General features: G+C 38.6%; 2 protein-coding genes across 3 annotated transcripts; one reads left to right on the top strand and one right to left on the bottom strand.

Moving 5' to 3' along the window:
• Window positions 1–744: 744 nt before the first annotated feature.
• On the top strand, window positions 745–12,457 carry LOC117981910 (serpin B10-like). Of its 2 annotated transcripts, XM_069498386.1 has the most exons (7): window positions 749–1,920; window positions 4,196–4,369; window positions 4,925–5,137; window positions 6,092–6,334; window positions 8,830–9,033; window positions 9,465–9,594; window positions 10,347–12,455. In XM_069498386.1, exons 1-7 carry the CDS (start codon window positions 1,306–1,308, stop codon window positions 10,454–10,456), a joined length of 1,689 nt encoding a protein of 562 aa, XP_069354487.1. In that variant the 5' UTR covers window positions 749–1,305; the 3' UTR covers window positions 10,457–12,455. The 2 variants fall into 2 exon arrangements, with proteins under 2 accessions (XP_069354488.1, XP_069354487.1); XM_069498387.1 differs by lacking the exon at window positions 4,925–5,137 and having other exon boundaries at window positions 745–1,920; window positions 10,347–12,457.
• Window positions 6,407–7,856, bottom strand: LOC117981913 (neuronal acetylcholine receptor subunit beta-3-like). Its single transcript, XM_034968176.2, has one exon. It carries the CDS (start codon window positions 7,822–7,824, stop codon window positions 6,565–6,567), a length of 1,260 nt encoding a protein of 419 aa, XP_034824067.1. The 5' UTR covers window positions 7,825–7,856; the 3' UTR covers window positions 6,407–6,564.
• Window positions 12,458–13,379: the final 922 nt, after the last annotated feature.

The raw sequence follows: 13,379 nt of genomic DNA, 5'->3' as shown, positions 1-13,379 counted from the left end.
CTATGAAAATATAATACATTTTATTTTTACCTTTCTAATTTTATTCCCAATTTTTTTTCAGCCAATCATTTGGAAAAGTTAACTGAAAATCTGTGGGAACAGTTCATAGCGTGCCATCCGTTTATATCCATTATAATGTTGAAGAAATATAGTTTTTTCTGGTTCGAATATATAATTCCCCGGCGCTAGTCAAGAAATATTACTTGCGTCGCTATACTTACGTTCCAATGGTATTTATAAAAACATTTTGATACGTAAATACTAACCGTCTAAATATCGTCAACATCGGTTGAACGGATGGGCCGTGAAAGGTTAGCAGTATACACTTTCGCATTTATAACATTAAATATGGATAGCATATGTCCTTCCCTGGGGGATGCAAGCTATCTCTATACCAAATTTCATCAAAATCTGTTGAACGGATGGGAGGTAAAAGTCTTTTAACTCGCATAGCCCATTACCTCTCAGACAGACACACTTTTGCATTTATAATATTAGTATGGATTAGGTTTCATCAAATATTAGGTATGAATTTTAACTAAGTAGGTAATTTGAAATGCTTTAATAATCTTTTATATCAATAAGTGTATAAAATACTTTTATTTTATACTAGCTGACCTGCCCGCCTTCGCTCGGGTAAGAATTTATATACCTACATAAATATTACGTATATTACATAATAGGTATATAGCCTATGTTATTTCTGCATAAAATAGCTCTCTAATGGCGAAAGAATTATTAAAATCGATTCAGTAGCATAGACCTATAAATTCAAAGTTTATCGATTAACAATAACAAATCTTTTCTCTTTATAATATTAGTAGGTAGGTATAATATTATAGCATATTATAATCCACTACGAGTTGGAAATTAAGTACCAGTCTTAACGTACTAGAGTAATGTAAGGAATTTAAAAAAAAGCTTAAGTAATTAGGTACCTAGGTATTTACTTATTAAGAAAACAATAGGTAGGTAGGTAAGCACCTTCTCGTGGATATGAAGTGAATTAATGCAGCCAATTAATGCATAATTAACAGCATTCAAAAACCATCTATCAATTTAAACAGACGTTGGTCGCATGCGGAACAGAACTCATTTTCTACAGATAATAAACTGAAGTTTTTTCAGCGAGATAAGAACATTCAGCTTGCAGTAGTAAGAACACCGTTACCAACACAACTGGAGTGATTTTATTTACCTATTTAAACAAAAAATGTTTTAAGCTGAAAAATAGATTTGAAATTGCTGTGTTCAAGAGATTTATTGCCGTGACTGATGAATTGCTGCGTTTAATAAACCGCTCTAATGAGAACTCCGGCCTGTGTTGCGATACTGATATTACTTAGGCTACATGTGTTCGTAAGACCGTTTGATTTTTCTGTTACTAAACCACCGATATTATCTGATATCCCAAATTACCTGAGGGGTTCTGAAATCTTATGTTTTATTGATAATAATAAACCGTTCTTCTGTCCAAAAACCTCTCTTGGCACTCCATACATTAAACCCTATGCCATTAATCCAGGTAGAGAAAGAAATAGACATGATCAAGTTAGTCCAGACTCAGTAGATCCAAGTGTCTTGCGTCGGCCTCTACTGTATAGTAAGCCTCAGAAAGAGTTGCTTTCTTCATTCCGATATCAACCCGCTGGTGAACATCATGGCAGTTCAAATAATTCGCGTCCATTGGACCATAAGAAATTGAACTATGAGGTAACAACCGTGAAGAATCCAATAATTAAACCTTCGTCGGAGTACTCAATTTTGCCTTCACGCAGTAATGTGGTAGGCGGAAGTGAGTCCACGACTGAACATATACTTGCAAGTGTGTCGAAGCCAGACCGAGGAAATAAAGTGCACGCGTCTCTTTTTGATAAGTTTACAAATTCACTAGATCGATTTGAACGTAAGTTTTATAAGGTGAGTATTTTAAAGATAAATTATACTTAGGTAAATCTTTTGTTATTACTGTTTTTTTTATTGCTGCTAATAAATTCTTAATATTGCTAAAAATAAAAAAAAATACGTTTTTTATACCTAGGTACCACTTTAGTTACAAAACTATTGATTTATCCATATATCGTAGGGGAAAGCAGGTAGGATTTGTACACTTTTTACTCTAGGTCATGTAAAAACAAAACTAATAAATATTTCAAAATAATTTCTACGCTGCTGGATTACCTAGTTATCTGGCTTTAATTATAGTGTAGTTCAGTGTTGATGCAAAGTAAGATGACAAAGTTATGATGAATTTCCCAAAAAATGGAAATCGTACGAAAGCACCCCACACGCGAGGTAGCTTCGTACATCGACTAGGGTACATTCGTACATAGTGGGGAGCCTTCGTACACAGGAATTAAAAAGGCTATTTTATATGAAATTAAACATTTATTGATATCAAAATTAACACAGAATCAACCTTACACATAGTAATAATAAACAATATGGTGTTTACAAACAATTTGTGACAATTTAAGTCATTCATTAATCAACATTCAAATTTACCGTTATAGTAACTCGCATTTCATCTCTTTAGCCTTCTGTTTTCTCTCTTGTTCTTCTTTTTTCATCTTTTTTGCTCTTTCCTTTTCTATCAGTCTATTTTTTTCGGGATTATATGTTATATCCTTAATTTTTCTAATACTTTTCCTTTCTTTGTGTCTTTTTAGGTGCATTCTCATTCACTTTAGGCTAAGGTTCCATAATTTCTGGCGTCATCATCCCACAGTTGATGTAGATGGTGATGGAGGTGGCAATCTTGATGATAGATCTTGTTGAGTAAGAGTTATTTCTTTGGGAGTTGAATTGGGATAGCGCCTATGTCAAAAATAAACGATTTCTTAGTAATTATTATTAAACAGAGGGTCTTCCAAATTTCGTGAAATCCACGTCCATTGTAAGTTTTAACCATTCTAAACTGATTCTAAATTGTCAATTTAAATATAAAGAGTACGTCAAATGTTTATGACGTCATATCTATGTATATCGTTAATACAAGCTGCCATACTAAGCCAGCGTTTTGACGTTTGATAAGAAGTTGCTAATTTGACTTATAGCGCAGCTCACGACAGGTATGAAACTTGTAAAAAAACATCGAGGTTTCACCCACACTGGCAGGCGTCAAATGTCGCCTATATTTGACGCTTGGTAGGCTATGAAACTACTAAATATTTTTGATTTAACGACACCCCTGGCCTAATATTTAGCAGATATCGATTTCAGGATCAAACCGAGAGTTTCTTCATTCTTAGTTCTACTCTGCTAGTGTAGGCACCACCACTATTTGTTGCATGCTATCATCTGGGAGTGGTTTAGAATTGGAATCCGATAACCCAGTTAGTGCAAAAACGATCTGAACTCACGCGGGGTGCATTCGTAAAGTACGAATCCACCCCACTCCTAACTGCACGAAGGTACCCCAACCAAAAAAATCAAACAATAAATTCAAAATAAAAATAACGGTGAAGGTTATCCCAAAATTAATGTTTACACATGAATCTAAGGCACTTATCCAAAGACTATTATATGTTACTTTAACAATTTGAGCCAAGCTTATTACGAATTAATGTCGTCAAAGATGAATCGAAAAATTATTTTCGAGGTGTGAAAACACGTTTTGATTTATTCTAAAAAAACTGACTGTTGTACAGCCACTGCACTTAGCTGTGAGCCTATGAATATGAGCGGGCCTCATATACAAAAACACAAACGCGTCACCGTGTAGCATAGTGTAGATATGACTGTTGTACGAATGCTCCCTCTGTACGAATCCTACCTGCTTTTCCCTACCAATTTATTTATTTATTATTATTAATCGACACCATAACAGAAATGCTTGTAGGTATAATTATAGTCCGCGACAGGTTGAGATGGCAATCAGGGTAGGGCAGGGAGAAGCCAAGTCACCCGCGCTTGCCCTCACTGGGTTAGCGCGGGGGATGTGCAGGTATGCGGGGCGTTCTCACCGCACGAGTAGATATAGACCAGAGAGGAAGCTTCATACAAGCGGCCCGCTGCATGTAGGTACACTCATTCATAGCGCAGCTCACGCACACATAGCTCTCACCCCGATTGACATCTCGACCTGTCGCGTACTATACAAGGAATTACCTGCAAGATTTGTCTGTTTTAGCGGATTTTAGTGACTTCCGCATAGTAACGCCTGCTTCTGTCCAACATTTAGTGTTTGTTTTAGACTACATTTAATAAACTTTTATCTATAAGTCCGCCCAGCCGCTTTCAAAATGGGATCAGTTTCGCTCAATCCGGCCTATTTCTGTATTTGGCGCTTATGGCGCTGTCCACGGAAGTTGATTGGGTTTCTTCTGCCGAAATTGACTCGAGCTTACAACTCACAACATCTAACCTGGTAAGTCAACATTTTGTTAATAGGTAGGTACTTGGCAGAAATTTTAAACTTTGCTCAGACTTAAGACAATGTTAAAACGAGACAGCGTTAGTTGCTGACATAAATCTGTCTCATTTTAACTGAAACTTAAGTCTGATAATAACTCTGAGCAAAGTAAACTGCTCTTTGATCAATAGAGCGCACTTTGACTTTGCTCAGACTTATAGATATAGCTCTGTCTCGTTTTAAGTCTAAGCTAAGTCAGAGTGCGATCTATAGATCTCATCCATTAGATCCCCGCCTTAGATACATAAGTACATATTGATACAAATTTCTAAAACCAAAATTGAAATCATAGAAGTAAACTTTGAGCTTCTTTCTTCAACGAGTTATTTTGGAGATCAATAGTTATTTTAATTGTGTCTATTTTTTTGCGAAGTAAAAATTAGTTAGAAACTGTCTGAAACATTGTTCATACTTTTTTCCATGTCTAAATTCGCTCTCAATTACAATGCAATATTTTAAATAGGTACACCCTACTAAAGGGTTGAAATCTCACAGTTTTCGTTGTGACAGGACAAAATAGAACTTCTGAGGCAGATTACATCGTGGCTCCCTCCGTCAAATGTTAACCTAAAGTTCCGCTGGGCAACGCGCTTGGTGCTAGAACCAGGGTTGCCAGTTAGTCAGAAATTTCTGAATGGAACTGCTTCAGCTCTAAGAATACAAGTAGAATGGTTAAATGGATCAGAAACAATGGCGAATCTTACTAAAAAACTAAATAGCAGGGTAGGTGGCATTTCTTGTTGCGTATCCTCTTATCCTCGCCCACCAAATACATTCCACAGTCCACTCATCAGAAACTGCTCAAATGCGACCATATTATTTTCTTACTAGCTGATGCCCGCGACTTCGTACGCGTGGATTTAGGTTTTTAAAAATCCTGTGGGAACTCAAATTTTCCGGGATAAAAAGTAGCCTATGTCCTTCCCCGGGTTGCAAGCTACCTCTGTACTAAATTTCGTCAAAATCGGTTGAACGGTTGAGCCGTGAAAAGCTAGCAGACAGACAGACAGACACTTTCGCATTTATAATATTAGTATGGATTTATTATGAACTAGCGACCCGCCCCGGCTTCGCATGGGTGCAACGTAGATACTAATGTGGTGTCATTGCCTCGGAAACTCTCAAATGGAAGAATTTTTTCCCGACGTAATTCACATTATTTCAATTTCTCTAGGGATCTCTAATTTTTTGAGAATTAAACTATAGCTATAAACCTTCCTCTTGAAGCACTCTATCTATTGGTGAAAACCGCATTAAAATCCGTTGCGTAGTTTAAAAGATCTACGCGTTCATACATACATACATACATACATACATACAGACGCGGGAAGCGACTTTATTTTATACTATGTAGATATGCGAAAGTGTGTTTTATGGTACCATGAGAGATAGCTTGCTTCCCGGAGACCAGCAAAGGCTACTTTTTATCACAGAAAGTCTGCACTATTGAGCATGAGCGGATGATCCATGTCACAGGTCTCTATCTAGTGTGGGCAAGTCCCATTAATTCTATAGAACTTGACGTCGTCAGATAAAATTATCTAATTTTGTTCGATGACGACAAATGGGACTTATCCTCTAGTGTACCTAAAAAATAGTATTTTGTCTCTGCTTGGTAAAACATTCTCTCTCTCATTGACAATTAGAAAAGTTTATTTTAAATATTTTCGTAAATAGGTGAAAACAGATTCTGGCGGTGCGATGCGCAATACTTTCGAAGAAGACGATTTCTCAGAGGGTGCGTGTTCGATTCTGCTGAGTACGATGTACGTCCGCGCGCGCTGGCGGTCTCCGCCCACCGTGCTCAACGGCTCACGGCCTTTCCGAGACTCTGAGCACATTCAACCTCAACGCTCAGTGAGAATGATCAGAATAAACGACGTCATGCGATATGCGGCGCTCAAGGAATGGAATGCTGAGGTAAAATTTTATTTCATCTTGTAACAACAGTTCTTACACCCTATCTTAGGGACTCTACTTTGTTAAGTAATTATCGCACATTATTTTAAACTTACATAACAATACATACAATACGTGACATTGAAATGAGTCTTAATTTTTATAGAGCTGGTTATTTTGCTACGTCAGGCCGAATGAATACTGAACAATTACGTCTGGACTCAGTTTCCATCCAATTTCCCGACCCGGTTCTACTTTTTGTCGCTGGGGATGTAAATGCAAATTAGTATCAAGTAAACGAAAAGAGATACGACAAACGTTAGATTATTCAGAACGGTAGCGAATTTTATCCAGTCGGAGGCTGTTCGCAAATTTTTCTCCTCGGTTCTCGAATCCTCGGACACTATCTTGTTTTCTGCAGTATCGCTCGGGTCGAACTCTGTAAATACAATATATTTTCCTGGTCCGAGGCTAACTAATCTATTAAGCGACATAATCCAAGCCGGCGCCGGCACCACTTGCTTTCGTAAAGACATCAGCACCATAGTCACTAATATAGCGGTTAGGGTGATTAGCAGGGAATCTCTTACAAACAGCAGGATAATTGGCGTATTTGCACTCAGTTTTGGTACCACGTAACCTATTTCACTTAACATCGTAAAATGACCGAACAAACTGAAACACAGGAGTATTAATCTCGTGTTATCCTTGACGTCTAGTAATAGACCTGCCAGCGTTAGCAGTACCAAAACAATCGATGGCGCGACAACGATAGCTGCAATGCCAGCTGCTTCTCTACGCAACATGAACGTGTACTTAAGCATTGGATACGTGCTGTTTAGGTTGTACTTTCCCGGTAAACGCTCGTTAGCTACGTTCAAAAGTTTCCAACCGGCACCGTTTTGAAAATCGTCGAGCACTACCGGCCTTACGTTGTAAAACGTAAAATTAATCTGTTCTCCGGTGTGCATCCACGACCCGAAATAGAAGGTACAATTTTGCACATCATACGGCCATCTGCTTAGTGACGTTCGACAAATTCCAGTATGAGCGAGGTGCGGCACGCAAGTAACCTTCCCCGTGTTAGTGACCAGGCAGGTGGTGTAAATCGAGTCAGTAAGATACCCCGAAGCGTCTGCGTTGAACAGGGCCAAACCTGGGCTCCATATTTCGTGACTCTCGATTTGGATTTCGTTTATATCACCATATTCACTTGGGTTCCAAGTTAGAAACGGGTCGTTCCAATTCAGCGCTACCCAACTGTGAACTGTGACCATTTCCTCTTGAGAATCAAAGCTTAAATATTTCAATGCCAATCGCACTTTGACGACCACGGCAGTTTTGTGGTCTTTCACAGGTCGCATGTCACTTTTATATGCACATAATAAATCGGTGTGTAATTTTAACTCGTCGTGTTCTTGCTGCTCACGGTCAGGTGGACAGTCGCCCCGAACACAGGAGAGTATACGGAGGTACAGCAGTGACGCGAGCAGAGCGCCGTAACGCGCCATCGTTGCGATGTGTTGAGAGACACTGAAAGAGGCGTCAACGATTGCATTGACAACCAAATGCAGATACACAAAATTTGATCCAGTACACCGCCCCCAATCGTGATAACTTGATATTTGATATTTATCTTTCTAGTTCATATTGACATAGCAGATCTGTTATTTGATACCTTGAGTACATAATTGATAATTGCTGGTTCGTTGGCGATTAACCATTGTATTTTAAGGCCCTTGTCACACGGGGCAACGCAACCTAAAATATTTAGAAATAAATTAATACATATTTTGCATCCTTCTGTTCTGGCTATCGCGGCCATGGACGACACTAATTAGGTCGCAACTGGCGTTGTCGACTGCGTTGCGACTAATTTTCTCACATGGCGTGACTCCAAGTTATAACGATTTCAGTCATAATTTGCGCCACCGTTCACCGGGCTTACAAAGAACCTACCTTCATCTCTTGACTGCTTAGATTTCAAATGTGTAAAAGTGATGATGAAGGCATAATCTTTATACCTTTTAAATATACCTACCCAGTTTCCCCACTTGATTCCAAGACTTTTCCGTAATATCATTTTGTGCATAATCCACAAGCCTACAGTCGTAAAGTCGTTATTCCTACCTCTTGAACAAATTAAGTATTGTTTGCTGGTTCAACTCGTGGAAAAGTTGCGCTGGCAACGCGCGGGTAGCATTTACTGGTTCCGTCAGCGGCGTCTTAAATGCAATTTCGATAAATAGCTTCGTGTGCATTCCGCCATAGAAATGTGTATGTGCTAAGGCTACGTGCCGCGTGGCGTCGGCGTCGGCGTTGAAAGTGAATTTCATTTGCGTCGCCCTGTCCTAATGAAATTTAAGAATGGGATAATAAATAAATAAATATTATTTCATTATGCCGTTTATTTTCTTCATACTTTCTTATTTCCCATTTTTGGTGCATCTATTTTTAAAAGTTTGGCAATAAACCTTTTTTGGGAGACCTTATAAAACGAGTTTTTTTTTCTACAGGCTATAGAGATCAGATATGCAACACCCGGCCTCACCCTCCTGTTACTGGTTCCTGAAGGGCACTCACTAAATAGCTTGGCAACAACTATGACTACAACCAGTTTGCGGGGCATTGATGACAGATTGCGTACAATGCGGGTAGCGGCCATACTGCCTATTTACACACTGCGTATGACATTACTATTACCTGGGAAACTTCAAGAGGTATGTACTACAACACTGCACAGTGTGTGTAAATGCGTTGTCACGTACAGAGGGCGTGTGCGCAGTATCGGACTGAGTATCCTCTTGCTTTATAATTGAACTTCCGATTTTAATTTCATAAAGATTTCGGTTGGGGCTCTGGCTGGTGTGCGGACGAACTCTAACCCTTACAATTTACTGTTATGTATTATATGGACTAAGAGCCAGCGCGTGCCAGACCTTCGTTATTTTATAAAATCTGAAAGTTTATCTGCGTATTGTCCCCAATACTGGGAGGAACGTTTATTTGGATGTTTGTTTGGATCATGGTTGCTTTGGGAGATAACAGGTGTAAAAAAATCTTACGTCTTACTAATAATGCTGCTGGAAATAAGATAGGTGTAAGTACAATAATGTTTACGACCCAACATTTATTATGCCTATTTTCACAGATGGGTATATCTCGCTTGGTAGAGACAAATAATAGCAAGAGCAGTGGATGCGGACAACTTAGACTATCTCACGCAGTGCAGCGAATCATGTTTTGGGCGGAGGCTGGCCGAAATGCTTATAAAGATGACGGTAGGTACCGAATTGTATGATAGCTAGCATAAATTGGATGCTTTGCAATCTGCGCTCGCTTTTTAGAGTTCCGTACATCAAAAGGAACCGTTATAGAATCACTTTGCTGTCTGTCCGTCTGTCGTGTCTATCAAGAAAACCTATAGGGTACTTCCCGTTGACCTAGAATCATGTTTGGCAGGCAGGTCTTATAGCACGAGTAATGGAAAAAATCCGAAAACTGAATTTATGGTTACATCAATCAGTCATTAACGTGCAGTGTTCTACATAAATGTGTTAGGTATATCTTGTACGATGGTACGGAACCCTTCGTGTGCGAGTCCGACTCGCACTTGACTGGTTTTTGGAAGCTAAAAGCTGCGATTGAACTTTTTATCACTGCTTTCGGATGCTCGATGCAGGTATTGCATGTTTCATTATAGTACATTCGACCACTAATCGGAACGATTTTGTAGAATGATAGCCACCGAGCTCATTTTGACATTGGTTGTTTGTACATTGCTGCTTCGCCGAGTGATATTAAAATAACTTTTCGTAGAAAACCATCACTGGATTTTAATAAAATGACAAGTGACCTCGGTGGCTATCATTCAGTGTTGATCACCGTCACCCCGCTGTCCAAGTATCGATTGTATTGACACGTGGCCATGAGACCGACACTACGGTAGCACAAAACGAGTAAAACTCTTTGTATTTGATTTTTTGTTCGTAGTACTTACGATAATATATGTACCTATGTATTATAATTTTAGGTATTGAATGGGACGAAGCTCCGGAGAAAGAAATAATCGTGGATCGTCCATATCTTTTCTACGTGCGATGGAAAAATGTCACGCTGATGAATGGAAACTTTGTATTATAGAATTAGATACGTTCTTGTATCTTTGTATATTATTGTGTAGTTCAGTATATTAATTTTTGTTTGAATAGCTTTATAGTATTAACCTCGTATATTTCAAGGCCTGGAACCTAGGGATGGCGTTGTCTAAAATAAGTGTTTTAAAATTTTCAAAAACCGTTTTAACAAATAAGTAGACCTATAGTACGCGACAGGTCGAGATGGTAATCGGTGTATGAGGGGGGGGGGGGGGGCACGTCTCCGCCTTCGCCCTATGTATAAGCTGCAGTAGGATGAGACTGCTAGTAGGTATACAGTATCAGATGTAGTAGGAACTCAGATTTGTTCGATAGGCCAGTAGGTAAATAAGTATTGGTTAAGTACTCGTAGATCAGACGTCGAAGCACAACAGACGGAAACGTTTAAAAGTACTCTTAGATCATCCTAATAAGTATCCTAGGTATTATCCAAATCTACGAGCAAGTATTATTACTATTATTTTTCAATACAATTTGGGTTACTCGACGGGCGAGCCATTTTCCATAGGTCAAGAAAATTAAGTAGGTAACTAGGTATGTAATGCCAACTCGAAAAATAAAATCGGGTCATTATTTTGTTCTTTTGCCAAGGTTCTAGACTTTTAGCAATAATCGTTTTTACAAGAATTAAAAGATTTCGCTTTGCGCGCGTCGTTTTGTTGATACTTAACAAATTACCTACCTCGACCTCCCTACCTAATTAGGTACCTACTTAAGACTGCCGCTGAATATATATTGAAACTTTAGATTGAAGGTCTATAATAATAATTAGTTACTTAAAACCTCGATCGTCGAGAAGGGAAACTAGCCGCTAATAAGGTACCTACTTTCAGATTCTAAACAGTTTTAAAAGAGCGCCTGAGAAAATTAAATGGCAAACATGCCTGCCTAAACTTTACGAAAATAATTAATTATTAGGCAGGAGTCAGGAGATGAAAGGAAAGGTTCTCACTTAGTTATTTAATTTTCGGCACTGTTGAGAATCTGAAAGTGCCTAAAGTTAGAGAGCTGTCCATTTCTTATATTTTTCATGGTGGCACAATGGAAACCGTAGTTACTTATATTTTAAGTGCGCTGAGTGGGTAAATTTAAATGAATTGAAGAAACAAGAGAATAGTGACATTTTTCATTTTTTTAAAGGATATTATCAAAGCATGATGATTATAATATTCCCCTTTCCAACTAAGTGCTAGGAGTAGGTACGAACGACAATAGAGCAACAGGTGGGGTGTGAACCGGCGACCTTTCGGATTGCAGTCTGCTCTTTTCATAGCTGAGCTATTGAGGCTAAGTAAAGACATCCCACTACTTCTCTTCTTCCAACTATTAAAATAGTAGGCAGTGGCAATCGGGGAGGGAACGCCCCGCACACCCAAACAACCCCCGGGCTAAACCGGTGCGGGCGTGCGGGGCGTCCCCAGCCTCATACTCCGATTGCCATCTCAACCTGTCATGGACTATACATGAACTTTCAATCGTAAATCTCCGCATGGGTTCTGCACTTTCCAATAGATATGATATTTTTAAGTAGGTAGGCGTGAGTACAGCCGGGACAGATATTAATTAGAATAGGTAGCTGTAGTGGTCGTAGCTACTACCACTTGCCCCTCAACTGTAGAGCATAAATAAAATAGTTTGTGATTATACTTAAGTACTTAATATTATTTTCCAGTAGGTAAGCCGCTCCGATTGTCAGGTCCCTGAAGATAGAGTTTGCCTAAAGAAGACTTCAAACAGGCATGCCGTCCAGGCGTCCGCGGAACTCCAATCCAGGTTTTCGTTTCATTTTCAGAAAATATTGATCTCTTTCCAGCCTACTGATTCGCTAACTCAGTGTCTACTGACTAACACTGAATGATAGCCACTGAGCCCATTTGGTATTCATTTTTAATACAATATGCACCCATATGATAACAAGTACCTAGGTCATAAAATGTTATAAGTTTATATAACACTAATTGTTAATAAATTATTATACACTGATATTTATTTTGTGTTAATAAATTTTCTAAAAATCCCGTGGGAACTCTTTAATTTTCCGGCATAAACAGTAGCCTGTGTCCTTATCCCCGGGATGCATGTTATCTCTGTACCTTTCGTCAAAATTGGTAAAACGCATGGGCCGTGAAATGCTAGCAGACAGACAGACACACTTTCGCATGTATAATATTAGTATGGATATATAACAAAATTACCTAATTTGTAAATATAACGCAATAACAACAAATACAGGTTTACAGCGAGAATTATCAACTACCTACTCGTACATAAACGTCTAACAAAAAAAATGCTTTGTTATGGTATTTTATAAAGATAAGTAAAATTTTAGAGCTCATGTGTTGAAGCAGCTTAATAAACCACCAATTGAGCAATTTATAATTGAAACGATAGACCCAATTAAAAACGGGTTTTCGTTGATAGATTACATCAGAGGCCATAGCATAGTGTAATAATGCTGGTGACCCTGTCTTCATCTCATTAAAAGCGGGCGGTAGGTAAATACTTTTTAGGGTTCCGCACCCCACGGGTACCAACGGGACTCTATTACTAAGTTTACGCTCTCCGTCCGTCAGTCTATCAGTGGGCTGTATCTCATGAACTGTAATACGAAAGCTGTACCTACATCTCATGAACTGAAAAACAAATTTTCACAGAATGTGTATTTCTATTGCCGCTACAACAAATAATAAAAAAATCAAAATGCCACCATTAAATTTAATAAAAATTTAAGTGTTTTTTCTTGTAGAGCCAAACTACATTTGTTTGGTGCGTACCCATTGCAAATAAACCCCTCTTAAGCTCAAAAACAAATTGAAAATTTTATTAGTTCATTTACTATTATTCTTATTAGGACCTTACTAGCTAAGTACTAAACAGTAAACACCAAAAATTCCGGCCTCTTGAAACCG

The sequence above is a fragment of the Maniola hyperantus genome, chromosome 4, assembly GCF_902806685.2.
Source record: "Maniola hyperantus chromosome 4, iAphHyp1.2, whole genome shotgun sequence".
Lineage (NCBI taxonomy): Eukaryota > Metazoa > Arthropoda > Insecta > Lepidoptera > Nymphalidae > Maniola > Maniola hyperantus.
The sequence above is the reverse complement of the archived record's forward strand: the minus strand, read 5'-3'. Positions and strand labels throughout refer to the sequence as shown.